The 20,000-nt window shown below is 39.9% G+C and overlaps 1 protein-coding gene across 1 annotated transcript in view; it reads left to right on the forward strand.

Moving 5' to 3' along the window:
• The window catches only part of camsap2b (calmodulin regulated spectrin-associated protein family, member 2b), a 49,050-nt gene that overhangs the window by 16,610 nt on the left and 12,440 nt on the right, over positions 1 to 20,000 (forward strand). Inside the window, exons 3-5 of the mRNA XM_030773136.1 lie at positions 3,558 to 3,719; positions 11,203 to 11,286; positions 18,558 to 18,699. Of these exons, the coding sequence (XP_030628996.1) occupies positions 3,558 to 3,719; positions 11,203 to 11,286; positions 18,558 to 18,699 (388 nt within the window). The remainder of the gene's footprint in view (positions 1 to 3,557; positions 3,720 to 11,202; positions 11,287 to 18,557; positions 18,700 to 20,000) is intronic.

Consider the following 20,000-nt stretch of genomic DNA (forward strand, 5'->3'; position numbering starts at 1 on the left):
TGTTATATCAGAGGTGGAATACAGGTTGACACAGAGTGTTATATCAGAGGTGGAATACAGGTTGACACAGAGTGTTATATCAGAGGTGGAATACAGGTTGACACAGAGTGTTATATCAGAGGTGGAATACAGGTTGACACAGAGTGTTATGTCAGAGGTGGAATACAGGTTGACATATAGTGTAATATCAGAGGTGGAATACAGGTTGACATAGAGTGGAATAAGCTGTTATGACTCTTGATTCTTAAGTTTTTGAGTCTTCATTCTTACGTCATTATTACATAGTCATACAGTCGTATGACTGCATATACATTAATACATACACATCGTTGTTCAGGTCTGTAAAATGATAGGTTCCTACACTTTTGTAGTGCTGTGAACGGACATCAACGGCTTTTACGGTTTCAGTCCTTCAACCCCTCCAGATACATCCACAGTCTTCTCTCCATGATAAAATTATGTGCAGTAATTGATAGTGCTTTTGTTTTGTTTTTGGAAACCAGACTTTATATAACATGCCACATTACAAGGAATAGTTGTGCTTGCAACCATCATTTTTGGCACCATCTGCTGGTTAAATAAGTGATTGCGGCGTCCCTGTAGTATGTGCTTTGCTATGAAAAGATAAAACTCTTTTGATGTAACAGAGGTGTAGCTACCCCATGGGACTCCACACAGAGAATATCTCGGATATCTTTTACAGAGAGAGAGAGAGAGACAAGATTATAATCTGTCAAAAACAGAATAACAAGCTGGTTTTTGTGAGTGCAGAATGTTGCAGAATGATTTGCAGGAGATGTTTTTTTGTTGTTTTGTGACGTTGTCTAAGCATTTATTATAATGTTTTACGTTCATAAACACAGCAGTTTTTGATAAAGAATCCTCGGGCCATTAGAAGTGTGATGGTAAGTTCTGAATAGAGCATTCACTCCATCAGCTCCTGGTCCTGACTTCATTTTTCACAGTTACAAAACTAAGGGTTTGCCCCAGAAACCCCACGGATTTTAATGTATACTCTTCACCTGTGACCCATTGCCTCTCCAAGTTCAGTGGTCTGACTGATTTATTGCGTAGCGCAGGTTTTCATTCCATCGACAGATTCTTATGCAGGTGCCTTGGTTTAATAAATGACTGTATTTTCCACGTAAGACATATGAGGAACCGAAACACCCTTTCCCAAAAGCATAACACAAAAGCGCCCTTTTAACGTGATGAGAGAGTGGAGGAGACTGAAGGAGCGTCTGTCATCCCTGAGGGAGGCTCTGTAGACCAGGAGCATCTGACTGCATGAAGGTTCTTTCGCGTCAGACAGAACATTTGACCGAAAACTCAAATCGCAATCCCTGCGCCGATGAAAAAGATGTCTCTGCCATGCTGCTGCTGGAGGGTTTTTTTTTTACATCAGGGCTGTGAGTTCATGCACCCCCCCCCCCCCCCCCCCGCTCCGTGGCTGTCCTTGGCAGAGCGGGAGCGAGTTTGAAGCCAAAGCTTGTTGGTTTGGATCCGTCTGGGGATTGTTGGGGTATCTGTGTTAAGCTGCGTGTTAAGCTGCGTGTAAACTTTACCAAACTGTATTGAAATGTACTGCAAATCACCGTTCAAACAGCCGCACAGCATCTGCTGAGGATCACAGATTTCGGGAAAGTTATCTTTCTATTCATCGGCCCAATGTAGATGTGCTTGTTTAATCTTTGAAGTTAACTTCACTTGAAAATATTGTTCAGTCTTAACACATTCAAGGTTTGAAATTGCACAGACCTGACATCAGTAAATGTTGTAATGTTAAGCCGTTCAGATTCACTTGGTCAGATCTATTCTTTTATGTCCCTTGTTCTTATGTCTTGTGAATGCCACAAACATGTTAGATTTTCTTATATATATATATATATATATATATATATATTTGCAGCACTGCTCTCTTCTGTGTCATTTGCGGGTTTGGTGAAAAAATGCCTCTTCCTCAGGATTCTGAGCTTAGACTCTGTTGCCTCATTAAACTCACACTCATGAAAGTGTGAGGGAGGGGGAACAGCTCTTTGCCTTTAAACGGATATAACAGTTTAAAAAAAACCAACACTAGCCTGAACCGGCTCCTCAGTAAACCTCGGAGCCAGTGAACGGTGCTCTGTATTGAACTCTGAGGCAAGCCTTGTTTTTTTTTTTTGTTTTTGTTTTTTTTTGCTGAATAAGCCTGTGTTTCCTGTTTAGCTCTGCTGGAGTGATGTGTGGCGTGTGATGGAAAGAACAGAGCCGGGGAAGGACAGGATCAGACCACGGCAGATGTGCCCCAGTTTACAAACCTCTGGTCTCCCCTGGCAGAGGAGACCCAGTGCTGGACCAGTTAGAGCAGCATGTGGGATTGTATGCTGTGGACCAGTGCTATTATTAAACTGGGTGAGGTAGAAGACAGTATGGAGTTTTGGTCAGGCACCATTCCAGGGCACCACTGGGTCCCAAAGCTGCATCTGGTGTTTCTGTACAGCCGCACTGTGTCTGTTTTATGCATTTCTTGATCTCTGAGCGTGGTGATTTCTTTTTGCACGACTGTCAGAACTAAAATGATGGCTTTGGCTGTATTTAGGGACTTGACCATCTCATCCCATCACTCTAAACCTGTCAGTTTCTCATTCTGGATTTACTCAGAGAGTTCAACACTCTGTGTGAAGAATTTGTGTTATTTAATTTTTTTCAAAAATACTTATTCTGCTGTGTTTTGCAGTCTGTCATCCCAGTCATATTCTTGTATGCTTTCTAAATGTGTACCAGTATTGTCTGATGATTATACAGCTCTGATTTTCAGAGCTGAAACAGTAGTGTGGTGAGGTCAAGGCAGTGGATGAATATACACGGCAGGAAGGGGCGGGACCTCTGACCAGGCAGGAACGTGATTGGAAAAGGGCAAGAGAATGCCATCCATTGTGTTGGTGTTTACTCACACCGTATCCTATTCAGAGGCTCCAGTGTGTGTCAGTGAAACTGCTGGTGAAACGTGACGCGTGACCTCACGCCAGCTCCTCTGAACGACCAAACCCAGGCTGAATCAGGCTGAGAGCTGGGATTCTTCACGTGCTGTTGAATTTGTGCTGATATTGGTGTTGACAGACCGGGCTGCTAAATATCAATAACAGCACATATGGACAACCAATGATGTGTCAGTGTGGTCCAGCATCTGTAGCGTACTGTATACAACACCATGGCAACCAAATACATAGACACGGTCTGTGTGGGTTTAGCTTTATAGTTGACTGGAAGAAGTCAGTAGTGTTAAGAGATAAAAAGTCTGATCTTCAAAGCAGAATCAGTTCACAGGGAGTTCACAAGCTCTATAAAAGCCAGGCCAAGTTTAAAAGCCAAGTTCTTTTAACGTTATTATAAACCGAGTCTGGCAATTGGTCTTGTAAAACGTGAGACATCTATAGAGAACATATAAACAAAGCACTGCTCTAGACTTCTTTTGTGTTTTGTCCAAGGAAACCAGTCAGGACTGTGAACACGCAGTCTTTTTTGTCTTTGAAGTAGTTGCGTTTGAAGTTAGTAACTGTTTGTGTATTTTTCAGAGTTCCCACTTGGCCATGATTGACACGTTGATGATGGCGTACACCGTGGAGATGGTGAGTGTGGAGAGGATGCTGACCTGTGTGCAGAAATACTGCCCTACCTTTCCAGAGGAAGACTTTCCCTACGACGCAGAGGAGGCTGTGATCACCTGGATTAACAAGGTATGAGCAGTGACTGAGACCTCGGCTCAATTCACATCGGTACAAATTTAAAGCACTGAAGAATCATGGTGCGTTCCATTTGAACTCAGAAGTCGGAATTTCCGAGTTCCCAGTCAGAATTTTCAATGGGAACGCTGCCCGAAGTCGGATTTCCAACTTGGAAAATCCGAGGAACCTCACCAACCCCGACTTAAAAATTCAAGATGGCTGTCCCCAGTATTGAAGCAGTGAAAGCTGTAATAGTTCACTGTTTATTGACAGTTCTGTCTTAGTTGTGTCTCATTAAATCAGTCGAACATACAGTACGACTGTGGACATGTTGCTATGGTGTTTGTGTGCGCAAAATACCGTGTAATGTTTTGTTATCAACTGGTATTGCTAACAATGGCTAACAACAGCTAACCTGGCTGAAACTGTTTTTCCGACTTGTTGTTCGGGAATGTGGTCAACTCGGGTGTGATGCCATTCCCAGCTCCGAGTTCCGACTTCCGAGGCAAATGGAATGCAGCAACATTTGAATATTCATTTTAAATTTCACCAGAGACTTTAAACCCTTCTGAGAACAGCATCCTGCTTACATTTGTAAGTCAGGCTTTGCTGTGCAGCTGAGTCTAAAGGGAGGGCTTAAATTTTATTTACTGGCATGTATTATTGTTTTTTATAGGTATACCATAACTTATACTGAGCTTCAGTTGTGTAATATAACAATGCCAAACAGAAAGAAACTGGGAGTCTATAGACCTGTGGTTTAATTCGCGTATTCTTTTAACACAGGGTTACACAGTGTTACATAAAAAATACAGTACATAATACATCTGCCATAGCTGCCCCATAAGAAACAATAAATCACGCACAGCAATTGTCAAAGTGTCTCACATGTCCAACATCTGTTTTTCCAGTGGTTAGAGAAGAAAACTGAATGGCATTTTGAACCTGAAGACACCCTTAAGCCAGTGTCATATAAAATCAGAGAGCTGGGCATAACATTACAGAAAACAAAGTAAAATAATATAAAATGTGGAATATTAAAAAAAAAGATGTGTGAATGTAAATAAAGTAAAGTCATATACCGAGTGACTACACTACCCTAACTGTACTTCTCTAACTTTTACATTATAGTATGACAAGACCCTAAACTCATCCCGTCCACAAAAAAAACTAAATGCAAATCCAACTACCCAATTCAATATTTTAGTTTTTGTACTTGTAAATCAACAACAACAGGAATACTAATTAAAGCAAATATTTTGTTAAAAAAAAGACTGCGATAACTTTTTAATGACAGTATAACTGTCATTAAAAATTTTTTGTGTTTAAAACATCTACGACTGTTGCAGTGAGAAATGCGGAACATGGCTCAAAGTGCTAAACAAAATATTTGGGTGGATGATAAGATAAATGAATACAACGTAAGTATTCCTTTAATTTTCATATTGAATGTCATAGGCAAGTGGTCCATCAATGGCAAAGCCTATGTAGAAGGTCACTCTTTCTGTACTATAGCCACTACGTAATCCACCAAGGTAGGTGGGGCGCACAGGGATCTTCAGGTTGTTATATTCAGCATAGACCTCTCCTTGCTCAACAATGCCGTTGACTCTGTCAAGCTTGTCTTTGATTTCCTGCTCCTTGAAAATGTCTGCACTCTGCCAGAGAACATTACGCTGTCTTACTCCGGTGAAAAGTTTGTCGAGGGTAGATTTGGGAATCAGCCTCTGCAGTCCGTCAGATTTGCCCAGGAAGAAGTGGGCAATGGTGTTTCTTGTTCTGTACATGTGGGACAGTTGCTTTCGTGAAGAATTTCTGATTGCGTTAACATAGGTAGAAATGTTTTTGTTGACCTCGTTCTTCCAAGGCCAGAGCAACAGTAAAGCCAGGTAGTAAGGCTCTGGATGTGGATGCTGTGTTCCAACATCTTGTAGTATTTCATGTAAAAGTTCAGAGAGCTGTTTGTCGTTTTTTGCCCATTTCGACTTGGGTCGAATTAGTCTTAGTATTATGTGCACAAGTAAGTGATTCATTTTGTCCCTTGGAGATTTGATAGCAGAGTTCTCGTATATGAATGAATGTTTTTCTGCTATTTGCTGTATCATCTCCCCTCTGTCCTCAAAGAACTGAAGAAGTCTTGGAAAAGCGTCTGCTCTGTTTTCTTCCAAGAACATTCTATATTCATCAATCTCCATGTTCAAGCTAAGTTTGGGTTTGTGTTTTTTTTCTCTTTGCTTTTCTTGTGATGAAGAACAAAAGAGAGATATGTAGTTCCTGAACTGCTCTGAAATCCTCTGCCTTGTCCTTGACTCTTTCTCCTTGTCAACAACACCCTTTCCCCTCATGTATGTGAAGTAAATTTCAAGAAATTCAAAGGCTCTATCTACCTGTGGCTTTAATGAAACAAAGAAGTGCTCGTATTCCTTGAGAACAGCAACATATTTGTTATTTACTTCATTTTCAACAATGGGTATGTTTGAGATAGAAATTTTTCCTTTGAAAAATTGGCCTATGTATTGGTCTTTCATAAGGTCCTTGTCGTCAAACAATGGGAGGTTTGTAACAATGTCAAAGACAGTCATGGCTGTGTCAATCTCACTCATGTAGCCTGAAATATTGTAGGTGCTTGATCTTCCATGAGTTTCCCCATCAACGTCAGACTTTTCCAAAGTTTGAGCTCTTTGGAAAGCTTTTGTTGCAGTGATAGCAAGCTCAAGATATTCCTTCAAGTCTTCTGATGTGTGTGGCTTGTTCTCCCTCTTTTTCATTTCAATTTTATGTTTCAGCTCACTTCTTGATACCTGACCAACTGTATCCATTGTGTAGGAATTTTCTTTGATGGTTTTTGCATTGTGTGCCCAGGCCTTTGCCTGAGCAAAATTCTTTTCATGCAAGTAGAAATGTCTTGCTAGTGCTTGGGGAATCACAAAGTCTTTCTCAAATCTTTGTGATGCCCCCTTAAAGATGTCTTCAACTTTCTTCAGTCCATCGTCGCTAGAGACGATATCCTCAATCAAAGGAGAAAATAGTGTGTCCTTCTCATTAGCTTCTGTTTTACGCGCTCGTGTTATCAACATGCTTTTCACTGATTGCATAAGGGCATCTGTGCCCATTCCAGTTTTGAAAAACAAGTCACAATGTAGCATGTTCATGACAGTGTCGAAGCGTGAGCAGCTGTGGCTCTCTTCCAGTTCCTTGACAAACTCTTTGGCAATACTTTGGTGAACAAAGCGTATTGCTTTGTATACTCCACATTCCTCAACAGTGAACTCAATAAGTAAGCATGAGTAAGGCTCCAGTTTCTCCAATACCTTTTCCATTCCCCAGTATGCTGTTTTCTTGAGACCTAGAAAGTACTCACACGTTGATACAGAGATAGCTGAGTCAGCCGCATATGCATTCAGAAGAGCTAGCATAGAGAGAAGCTGTGTTTGCCTGCTCCCAGTGTCAAAATCCTTTAGGATATTGCAGACAACATTCGCCACATACTCCTGACTGAAGTTAGACTTCATGATCATGAAACTGTAAAAGTTTTCAGGTTTCTCATGGATTTCTTGCAGTTCTTTGAGCTTCATTTCAAAGGCATCTTGCTCATCCTTATTCAGTGATGCTGTGATGTACTTACTCTCAATCACACTGTTGCGGACTTTGTCTTTCGGAGTTTTTGATCGCAGACAGTTCAGTATGACAACTACAGTGTTTGAGAATAATTCATCTGTTGCTTTTCTTATACAGTGCTGTAGTTCTTGTGTATTCTCAGTTTCCTCTGAGTCCTCAACCAACAGCAGAACTGGTGTTCTGAAAGAATTCTCAGTTTTCCCACACCTTATCAGATGGACAACTTGTTGTGCCACTTCAGTTTTTGGAACATTATTGTCCTTTAACACAGCACATCTGAACTCTTTTCGAAGGCTCCACATCACATGCATGGCTAAGGTAGTGCCTCCACAACCAGGGTGATGAAAAAGATTCACCATAACACATGTGCTTGTGGGATCCTTGGTTTGAGATCTGATGCTGTGTTTGACTTGATTGTATTTTTCCCGTTTTATGAACGGCTTTGCTGTTGGTTTCTCTGAAAAATAAAAATTCCACCATTTCACTTTCTGCCCTTTGTAGAATTGTTCTTCAGTTTTGATTCTGAAGTCTTTAAATTCTTCGCTGTTCTCATCGTAAACATTTTCACATTCATTTTGACACAGGACACTCAGAGCTGTCATATAGTCCTCATCAATTCTTTCAAGAACCACTGAGCTTCCACCAGCAGATGGCAGGAATCTTTTATTTGTCTCATTGTGTTTTGACAATTTCAGTATAGTCCCGTTGACTTCACTGAGCTCTAGGTCGTAGATGCTTTGCTTTGTCATGTCGATTTCACATCTTGCTTTAATGAAGTCTTTCCATTTTTCAAAAGCTGTCTCTGATGTGCAGATGTTCAGAATGCTCTCTGAGCCCCCAAGGCCTTTGTAAAATGACATGAACGTTTCAAACATTGGATCATTCATGGCTTCAACAGTTGTCAGAAGAAGGAATATCACCAAGAATCTTCCTCTCTGAAGTGTGTCTGGGTTGCACAGAAATGAGATCATGTTCTGCACCTCACCGGCTTTTTTAATTAACCACTCACTAGGGTGTAGTGGTTTGTCCGTTTCTGTGTTGAGGTCCCGTCTGCCATTGCAAAATACCCAACTCGTTTGTGTGTACAAATTAAGATTTTTTGTTAATGTTGCTGGATCTCCATGAAATTGCTCTGGTGCATGAAGATTTGCGATCCTGTACTTCCGGTAGTTGTGGCATGACCCACTAACTGCAGAGTCTGGATCGAAGTCCAGAACGCAAAATAATTTCAGTGTGTTCAGAAACTGAAGATGTTGTAGTTGCTCAGAGTGGCTCTTGTTTGTAACAATAATGTAGTAATCATAGTGGTCCAGCGTTTTTCCTCCACATGTCAGCAGGTTCTTCAGCTTTTCACCGTGATCAGATTTCTTTTTTGTTTCGGGACGCTTTTCTACCTGTTCTCTCATCACGTCCAACTGACTTATATTTTTAGTAAATTCTTCCAAGTCCTTAGGGTTTCTGTATATATCCCTGGTTGCAGCACCGTCTCTAATAAAAAGAGGTTTTCCTTTGGATTTTTTCCATTGATTCTCCTCATCCAGTGTCTGTGTGTGAAATGTCTTTCCCCTAACTATTCTGTGCATCGGAACAACATCCACCTCAATGACATATCTGTCGGAGGCCGTATTGTCAGGACTGAGTACTTCCACAAAGCGTGGCTGTCTGATACACATCTTTGCTTCTTCTGCACGGTCTTCAAAGTATGATTTGATACCGTCATTAAAGTGATCAATGATTGCATCCGTTTGCTGAACGTGGATTCCAACAATTTGACCATGAGAATATTCTGTTCCCTTGGAATCTGCTACTCCAAAGTGTATGGTGCCGTTCGTGCGAGTGTTCATACAGCCTGCTGCAAATCTGAACACCTCTTTATTGAACTTTTTCTTCATAATGTGAATATCATCTGTGCGTCCCATGAACTTGTATTCATGCACTGGATCAATCAGGTTGCCTGGTCCTGTTTCTGGGGGTAAAATATAGCCTTCAATATATCGATGAGACACAGAGGGCTGGTCAAATGGGTAGAAGCTGCATGAATGTTCAGACTTTTTATAATTCTTCTCATCCCTCTCTTGAGAGATTACATTGTCCCCTTGTGTTTCTATGCTCATAACCTGTGTTTCAGATCTTACAGTTGATTCCGGTGTTTTACTGCCATTCCCTTTTGAATGCAGTGCTCTTGACAGTTCTTCTGGTTGCATCTCCTCTTTTTGGGAAGTCGCTATCTTGGATGGTTTTTCCATTTTTCCAGTTTGTGTCTCTTTGGTTAGGGGAGGATCTGTGCTGGGTGGCTCTTCTGTTTGTGTCTTGTTGGTTTGAGGGGAGCTTATCAATGATGATGGTTTAAGTGTGTTTTGTTTTTCAGTTGTTTTGGAAGTCATGGTACTTCCTGTCTGAGCAGGCACAGCCCTGGAACATTCTTCTCCAGTTTTGCGAGAATGATCTGCTGTGTCAGTTTTCTCAGTATCCCTATTCGATTTATTCTTTTTACGTTTTTTTGATTTTTTGGTTTTCTCTCCTGAAACTCTGTCCTCGTCATGACACACATTTTGTTTTTTTGTGGTTTGTGTGTCTTGCTCACGCTCAGTGTGTTTAATGTCTGATTGGACCATTTCTTCTGTCTTTGTGTGAAATTCTCCTTTCGGATTTGTATAATCGTGTGTCTCCGTAGGCAGATGAGAATGGTGTTCTGGCTTTCTCTTCAAGGCCTCCAATCTTTTTATAATTTTGACAGCGGGGCCATGTTTTATACCAAGATCACATAAATCTTTTACCTCATAACAGACCAGCTCCTCACCTGATACTTCCTCCTCAAATAGCTTATCAGCATATTTCTTGTCCACTTTCACCTTTTCACATAACCACTGATGGACCTGCTCTCGTGTCCAGTCTTCAACCACAGGAGGACGTTCAGTGGCAAGATCCATTGTCTTCAAACTATAGACAGAAATGGAACATTCTAATTCATTAAATAGAATTTTCTAAAAGAGCAACTTTTTTTTAGACCAGTTGTTTTCCAAGGTAAAAAGGATTAGTTCACAAGATTGATAATTTGATTTTTGCAAATATATTAAATTCACCCACCGAGCTTAGGGGGCACTTAAGATGTGTGAACAGCACAGATTATCACTAAAATGATATGAACTTCTAATTTCTGCTCCTTAAATTTCAAAATTCACAATGCAATTCTTTGCCTTAAGAGGAAGAATCAAGGGGAACTGGTCTTCTGAGCGAGGGAACTGTTGAACCTCCCATGAATATTTGTGAAATAGCGCTGTCATGACAGGCTACTAATTTTGTATAACTCCACATATATAACTCCAACTGTTTGACCAAAGTTTTGTTAGGTATGCCATCCATAATGGCATTTAACTTCAACTAGCTGTTAATTTACAGCAGCTGAAATGTAATTTATTATTATTTACTTTAGTAATTTATTTTGTTTCTTTCCTTTTGCTTCTTTATTGCTGTTTCTTTGTTTGTCTTTGTTGGAGTGCTGGATACATCTGTCTGTGTGATCAAATTAGACATGGGTTATATGGGAAGTACTGTCAAAAATGATGTTGACTATTTATTAAGATGTACTATAAAGTAAAAATGAAATAAAATTATTCGAAAAGTGGTAGAAAGAATTCTAGGAAAGTAATAAGAAGAAAATCTATTTAACAATGCAGTAATGGTTTTTTAACACACATATTCAAAAATTTTATTACAGTGTGTAAAGCTAGAGAAAGTCAAGTTATTTTTTTTCCTTTACCTCTATTTTTGTGCAAAAATTACAAAGCTGTGTAAACTTACGCAAAATAAAGTGTCTTACAAGTGGTGTGTGTGTGTCTGTGTGTGTGTGTGCGTGTGTGTGTGTTTGACTGTACAGGTAAATGAACACCTGAGAGACATCCTGGCTCAGGAGCAGAGAGTGAGAGAAACACATGGGCCTGACTCCACTGCAGGGCCGAGGGTGAGTACAGGTTTTACAGTAAGACTGCTCACTGTGTCATAACTCTGTGTTGTGTTGTGTTGTGTATTCATGACTGTCTTTTTACATGGATTGCTCTGACTTCACTGACAAGGACATTTCCCAGAAGACCTCACGGGCTGCATGTCATTCTTGTCAATGTTCAGTAAATTTAGAAACTGAAACACAAAATCTTCAGTATGGTTTCATTCTAAATTAAAAAAATTGTGCATTTAAACCAATTAAATCGAGTTTAATTGCAGCTGGACTGCCTTGTATGGTCATGTTTTGTCTTTCTAAGTCGTGTTTCATTTTTCTATTTTATGTAGAGTCATCCATTGAAATTACTGCCCATTATTATTACCAGTTATACTTTTTTACACTGTAGCTTTGTAAGCAGTCTAAACTGTGGGTCCCGGGATTCCTGCATCTCAATCGTTAAATTTGTTTACTTTGTTATTTATTACTGTTATTAAGGCCATTCACATGTCTCTTTTTGCTATTTGTTAATTACATAAACTGGTATGACGACATCTGTGTTGTCGAGCATAGGCTACGTTTGAATGTGTTTTTTTTTTTTTTTTAAGAAAATACCTTGAGGTATCTGGTTATACAGCTATAATTTTAAAGCTGATGTTTTTCATTTTGTTTTTTTCTGATATTGTGATATTTGCATATGTGGTGATTTGGTAGGCTTTAGTCTAACAGTTGTGATGTTTTCTGTTAACAGCTGAGAGATTTTTATTTATTTCCTATTTATTACTTCCTTTAAGGAGGTTATGTTTTCAGTGCCGTTTGTTTGTCCGTCTGTCTGTTTGTCTTCGGCACCGTTTGTATGCCTGTCTGTTTGTTAGCTGGATTATGCAAAAACTACTGCTACTATTTTCATGAAACTTTGGTAGAGGGTTGTAGCATGGGCCAAAGGAGAACCAGTTACATTTTGGAGCGGATAAGATTCACGGGGTGGACCCACGTGTTATTTTCCACGTTCGTTATAATTGCGAGACAGGGCAACACGACCTGAATTTGTTGCGCATGCAAAAACCCGTCGTACTTACAGTGAATGTTGTGTGGCAACTAAACATAAAACAAAACCAGTAGCATCCCGTGGCCATAAATACTAGTGGGGAGGACAGTAGCTCCAGCTCCTGAATCGCTAGCCATGCCCGCTTTTGATATTGTTGTTTTAATAATTCAATATATTAAATACTTATTATATTAATTAAGTATAATAATTACTATATTACAGAGTAGACAGCGCGTTCCTATAAACAGTGGTGGGGTAACGAGTTACAAAAGCCGTTTTCACAAATGCACTACGGACTATAACTGCAGAATCAGGTTCGCATTAAGTTGCCCTTTCACACATGCAGCACACAGCAGTAGATATTCTGAGTCAGACGCTTTCACACATACTAAAAATACTCCGTTTGGTTTAGGCGGGGGTGGCGCCTGGGTAGAGCGTGCAGGAGGCAGGACATTTGTCTACAACAAATCGGAAAAAGCGAACGAGGCTACTGACTTTTGTCTGACGATTTTGGCGTCGGCCCTCACCAACAGAAGTTCCCGCATTTCCCTCCAGTACTCTTCATGTAAATGACCCTTCTTCGCCCTCGGGTGTTTGTATTTTTTTTTTATAAACTGTTAAAGGTGTAAACTGTTTAGTTAGTAGCAAGGTCTGCTATGTTTGAGGAAACCCGAAAATACGGTGTAGCCATCCAGGACAATAATAAGGAGAGCTTTAATGTTACTTTTAATAATAAAATACAGATAACGCAGCTGTTGGCTGATGATGATACCAAAACGTATTACTAACTACCTCAGAAACTACCGGTAGTTAACCACTGTATCGTATCATTTTTACTGTGTAGGCTATTCCAGACAGTGTTGGCTACACTGTTTTCTAAAGGCTGCTAAGTTATGCCTTTAACTGTGTTCATACTTTGCACTAGGGTATTGCATTGAAAATAAGGTAATGAAAGGACTATGATGTTTATCCTTGTATCTTTACGTGGTAAATTTGGGAATTTGTAGTTTTGGGGAGTAACTCAAAAGTAAAGTAATGAGTAGTGTCGATATGACCAAAATTAGCAGATTTAGAGGTTAATGTGTGCTTTTGTGTGGGCTTTTTTAAAAATTTAATATTGAAATAATGTTCACATATAAATTACACATTAATACCTATTTTAATGAAATATATTATGTATTGTAATATTTCTTCACATTTTCTTGTATTTTTCATAAAAAGAACCCCTGCCCCTTGGGTTCACTGTCATTTCCACCACACTGTACAAAATAGAATTCTGGGATCATGTGTTAGGGTTCGTATGCTTGGTAACCATAGCAACAGCCACTCAACAGGGGAACACGTGGCTGGGGAAAAGAGTGACCTCCATAGGGGGGTAATAAAAAGAGGAAAAAGTCAAGGTAAATATGAGTTAAATTTAGAATATGTTCATTGGGTATCATTTCCAAACAGCTCATATTTCATATGAATTTAACATTGTGTATTTTGTGTATATTTAATGCTAACTCTAAAACTTTATCAGGCTAACATATCACAAGATTTTAAAAGAAACAAGACAAAATGTCATTTCCACAGCAGTCATTTCCACAACAGGAAATGATGATTTCCGCTTAATATTAGAGTGAAATATATATTGTTTAACAAAATCATCACAGACAGTATCAGAATGTGTTTCTACAGAATGGAGAAATTAATCATAGCTATGCATTTTTATAAAAAAAAATGAAAATGAACCTTAGTGGAAGAATTACCCTCTAATAGTTTTGGAAGTATATCCATTGATTGCGGTTGCAGATCTGAACATCAGAAGAGTGGACTATTGGCCTTGGCGGAGGTCTGTGCTCTCAGAGTGCAGACCTAATCAGCTAAATAAAAATAATGGAAAAAAATCAGTGAGACTCTATTGTGCGGGCGTGAATGGTCAGAGTGTTTGCGGGAGTGGGACGGACACACGCATTGCGGGAGCTGGCGGTAACGGTCAGAAATCCAGCGGGAGCAGGATAAAGAAAACAGGGCTCTACTCTGCACTGATGTGGCAGTCACATGCCAATTTGCTGTATGCAAATACAGTGTGTAAATACCGTCAGGGCAAAGTCCAGCTTGTTTATCAGTTACTGACACGCTCGTAGATCTTTCTTAGAACATTTGAGAATGGCAGTGAAATAGTGGCAGAAATAAATCGGAGGAGGAGAGGGAAAGACTCCTGGACCGTAAACAGATGTATTTGAGAGATTTATAATATAATTTGCATTGAAAGACAATGTCTTAAGGAGGAAGAAGGCAGTGCATTCTGTCTGTCTCTCTCATTTTATGCGACCATCATAACATTTGCAAGCTAACCATTAGACAGAAGTACCTGTTGTTGTTGTTTTTTTTTTTAATTAAAAAAAAATGTTCCAGACTCTTGAGTCCAAGTTTTATCCTGCTGTCCTTTCGCAATCCACCCCTCCATTTGTTTCAGGAATAGAAATCCCAAAATAGGGAAAGTAATGGCTGTGTTTTCAAATCTAGTACTGGATCTAATCTAGTTCGATTAACATTTTCAAACAGCCCTCATTTAATTACTGAGGAGTGTGTTGGTTACGTAAAGCATACGAGGGCTGGTCTAGAGATACCAAACTCTAGAGAAATCTTATTTGTGCAAATGATTTTTTTTTTATGATTTTTTATGATCTGAACTGATCTGAATAACATGCTAATCAGTGCTTGGTATTTCAGTGTCTGAACTGATCGTGTTAGAAAAGAAAATGAGATTAATTTCCTCACTCGGCCTCACTTCCTGGGTTCTGACCACTGCATTTTGTACGTTGCAAACCGATTAAAGCAATAAGTGCAAATGTTTAGTATAGGCTACTTACTGCGTTTTTCAGGTCATTTGCTGAAAACAGTCTTATGGTCTGCATGGATTACTCCTGGCATTTTACTGTCTCATGATATTGTTCAGACCACTGATGAGAAACTGTGCTCAAGACAATTCTGGGCAACTGTGCTCACGCTAGTACTGAGGCTACGCAGGTAATAAAAGCTTAAACACGCCTATCTTTTCTTGTACCTGTCAAACCGGAATACAAGGAACTTATGCAGGTTGTCAAACAAAGAAATACGGGGCAAAGAAAACATAGGGAGATCTCAGATAAGTTGATAAGTCTCATATCCAGTGTATGTTACTGAAAAATGGATGTTACAGCTATTATTATACATCAATGGGTTAGAAATGACATTTAGTTTGTGTGTGTGTGTGTGTGTGTGTGTAGTCACACCTCACATATCAAAACAAATCTCAGGTGCTCTAGATATAGAGGTTTGCTCCATTCACTCCAACTCATTTGCTGTAGTGTTGCACAAATTTTTCAGTGTCTGCAAAGTTGAAGATGGAGGAAAGGCCATACTGTTTTAATTGTTGCTGTGAAAATCAACAAAATTGAGTAAACAGACAGTCAGTATAAAGGAAACACGCTTTTTGGTCATGTTTGCAGCTCTAAGAACAAACAGTAAGTATATGAAAAGTTATATTAGTTATTAGATCCTGTATGTAAAAGCTACGTCATACAACAAAGATATCCTTACAGAAAGAATGCCTACTGCATCATGCGACTGCTTTGCTGTAAGGATGTCTTTGTTTTATGACAATGTACACACCTCAGTTTTATAAGACCTTTTTAGTCTTTTTGTGAGTCACACAATTTACAAACTGTATGCAATACCATTAGATTGACATTTGCACCCTCTTGTTTGTTCATCTCTTCATGACAATCACAGAGACCATGTTTACACCTTGCATTAAGATCCGATATTGGTGATCCGTTCACAAGTGGACAGTACGTCCGTTTACACCTGGCTTTAGAATCCGTGTCTCGAATGACCACTTGAAATCGGATCTCACTTCCCCGCTCTATATGCAAATAAAATATTTCCAACACGTCACCCTTTTCAATGAATTTCACTTTTGCTTTTTTTAATTAGATGTAGTGCTTATAACATGTGAGATGTCAGACACTGTTATAAGAAAACAAGTTAATGTTCCTTAATGTCCCAAACTAGCGATCAGTGATCACCAGATTTGTCTGACATTTCACATGTCATAAGCACTATCTCCAATCAAAAACAAAACAAAACAAATGCTAGATGTAAACAGAGCCTCAGTCTCAAAGGTCCAGTCAGATCTGTGATCACCAGAAAAAAGTGGCGACAGCATAGCCTTAACATGTACCTAGACGTGGTCGAAATGCTGTTTAAATGAGATATTTGACTAGACAGTACTGTCCAGGGTAATGACTCATGATTCGTTCATGTTTAAGTTGCTTTGTGTATCAGTTTATACACGTATACTTTGTATACAAGTTGTACTATATATATTAAATCACTACTGTATATTATGTAGTAGTGCAGTGACCCTGGAGGACCATCAGAATGAACCTCCCTGAATATTTAAGTGTTAATAAAGTTTATGTAAATTTCGTATTGAGGTATATCTACAGTAGAATATTAGCGTAGGTGATGGGGGTTTTTTTGGTCATTATTTTTTGACTTTCACAGCTCTCCCTCTCTTTTTTTTCTGTGATCCCCATGTCCCCTGTCTTCCCTCGTTTACTGGGCTGAAGTCTTCGACCAAATGGTACTGGAGACTGGTACCTGTAAGTTCAGCAGTGAGGACATTTTCCCCAAACCTCCTCCAATGTCTCCCCCTTTTTTGTGCTCTGCTCATCCCTGTGTCCCCTCCTTCCTGGTGTGTTTGAAATCTGGCAGTGCACGTATCCCTTATAGGTCATCCGATAAGTTGCCCCAGCCAATCATCTTCCTGTCCCTGCCCCTGTGATCCCGCCCATAATACTGAAACCTTCCTCCTTTGTGTTCATACTGACTTAGTACAGGGCAGGTGCAAAATACAGGGATGAAGATACCTAGAACACACCCCACACAGAGGCAAACACATTCATCAGACAATAACAGACGTACATACTGTGGACCTAAGGAAAGGGATGCGCAAACAGAAACAGATTTGGTGAATGTTTTTACAGCTTTGAGGTTAATGTCACTGAAAATGTCACCCAGTTACCGTTAGAGAGCCTCCGTCTTATTCTTCACATGACATTGAGTGAAACATAAAATGACACTTGATTACATAAAAGATGTTTTGAATACACCGATTTGTTCCAGGTGTGGAGATGGGAGATTTAGATAGTGCCCATGATACAGTAAGCTTGTCTGAAACTCTGTGTTGTGTTTGGTTAAAAAAAAAAAAAAAGAAGTGTTTAGAACAAGATTGAAAATGTGTTATTTATTCATGTGGAGTTCGGCAGTCGGAGTTTCCAGTTCTGTTTATGGGTGCGGTGGGGTTTGAGAATGGATGTACTGGGGATTTTTTCTCACAGAGCTACAGTGAGATAGAGAAGTCGCCCCCGATAGATTCATGTGTTCAAGAACAATGCTATTAAACTCTAAATCACCTTAACAACCATTCAGCACCCATGCAACAACCTTTTAACACACTCATTTGCTCAGAGAACCCCTGGTCACCTATTACAAAGGTAATAACACTCATCTCTCATACAGGAGACAGTAAAACTCAGAGGTTTGTGGTAAGCCTATCCAACACTCTGCCAAACAATGCATGACACAGAGTCTTAGGCTAAAATTAAACAGTAGATCAGCTTCACTGCGTCGTAACAGGGCTCTGATGGGTACGGTGAAGGTGTGTTTAAAGTTTAATGGTCTTTAATAGGAAACTCTTGTCTGTCCACGCCGGTGTTAACCAGCTCCGCAGTGTTACTGATCTCCTCTGCATGCTACGATTCCTTTACCGTCTGCCTGTCGCGACAAATCCCACAATGCCTCAGCAACTCTAAACCAAGATACTGTGTTATTTCTGTCAGAAACGTGTGTATGTGTGTGTGCTTGTTCTTATGTGTATGTGTTTTTTTGACAATTTTCACAAATTACAGAGAAACAAAGAACAGAAAGAGAAAGTGAGAGAGAGAGAGAGACTCTGTGTGTGTGTGTGTGTGTGTGTGTGTGTGTGTGTGTGTGTGTGTGTGTGTGTGTGTGTGCGTGTGTGTGAGTGTGTGTGTAAGAGAGAGAAAGAGAGAGAGAGCCCAGGGCTAATACAGATGGAAGTTAGTGTATGAAAATATCCTCACATTTTTTTCTCTCTCTCTAAATCTCCCTCATGAATGAGGAAGAGCATTGGTACTTGTTGCCATAGTGATGTTACCTGTAATGAGTGACTTGTTGCTGTTTTGAACTGCAGTCTCGGTGCAGGAGGGAGGACGCCAAAGTTCGGTCGGCTCACTGTCTCCCCCTGGTGGACAACCTGTTGAAGGACAACACAGACGGCTGTGCCCTGGCTGCTCTTCTTCATTTCTACTGTCCAGAATCCATCAGACTGGAAGGTATCGCTTGCATAAAGCTCATATGGTTGCAGGGCTAGCCAATGGAGCCTGTAATTCCTAACACGATATTTTCAGGTTATCTGACAGTACTAATATTTATCACGATATTTTGCTGTGGGGGAAAAAGACAGTAATAAAAAACTGTGCTGTGTTCTACAAGCCACAAAAGCTTATCTTGTTGGCCAGTGATGTCACATTTGTCATGGTCACATAGAATGATGCTCATTCAGGGGTTTTTTTTTTTTGACTAATTTGTGATGTGCTGACAGGTTTTAAACCATATTATAAAAAAAAAAATAATTAAAAGAAAATAAAAACAATAGTATGAGATGCACAAGACACAATGTTAACAGCACCTCCAGGGACGATTTCGCCTGTAGGTTCTGCTAGTCGGTTCTGTCAGCTCAGGTCCACTGAGACTCCATAACACCTCTATCCAGCAGAACCACCGGACCGCTGTTAGATGTGTCACATGACACAAGGTGACCCGGGTAGTGCAGGCAAACTCCTCACGGTAAAATCAGACTGCGTTGACCTCTGCTTGTCAGCAGATTCAGTCATGTCCTGGAATAATTTTCCTCATGTTAACTGATTAGTATGGCAGTTTAAAACCGCCCTCTTCTCTCTCTTTCCTAAACATCTCAAGAAGAGGTCGTCTTCATTCATCCACAGAGTGCTGTAATAATGCACATGTGAGCCTTGTCGTGCAGTATGCTAGCTTTTCCACTAACTTATCTGGGTTAGTGAATTAACTACTGTGCTGCGTCTTCCAAAGATCTGTCTTGTGGTGAGGTAGTGAAATGTTTTGCAAGTGAAACCAAATGTTACAGATTAAACGTGGTGTGAAATCTAAATAAATAAAAGGAAAAACTGGGTGGGTGGGGTTGGGGGGGTAGACTAAAAATATCCAATAATATCCATTGTAGCATGTGATTGAAATGTTTAGTGTTAAGTGAGGAGATAAGCATGTAAGACACTCCCCCAGTACATTACCAACCTGTCTGTGGACTTCCTGCTACACACAGCCCATTAATCGAGATCACAACACGATAATGGACTTCCTTCTGCATACAGCCTATTAATCAAGATCACGACAAGATAAACCCCCAATCACGTCTGTGGACACATTTCCTCCCCTCACGGGCTGTTTGATTATGAGACCATAGGTTTCACGACTTAAATGTTTTTTTTTAAGGAATGGAAACTCAGTGTCTTTTTATTTTTATCTGTGTCTCTAAACTTGACAAAGAGATAAAACACTGTAGCTGACCTCTTCTGAGGGCGTCAAAGCCTCTGTGTGA

The sequence above is a fragment of the Chanos chanos genome, chromosome 5, assembly GCF_902362185.1.
Source record: "Chanos chanos chromosome 5, fChaCha1.1, whole genome shotgun sequence".
Classification (NCBI taxonomy): Eukaryota; Metazoa; Chordata; class Actinopteri; order Gonorynchiformes; family Chanidae; genus Chanos; species Chanos chanos.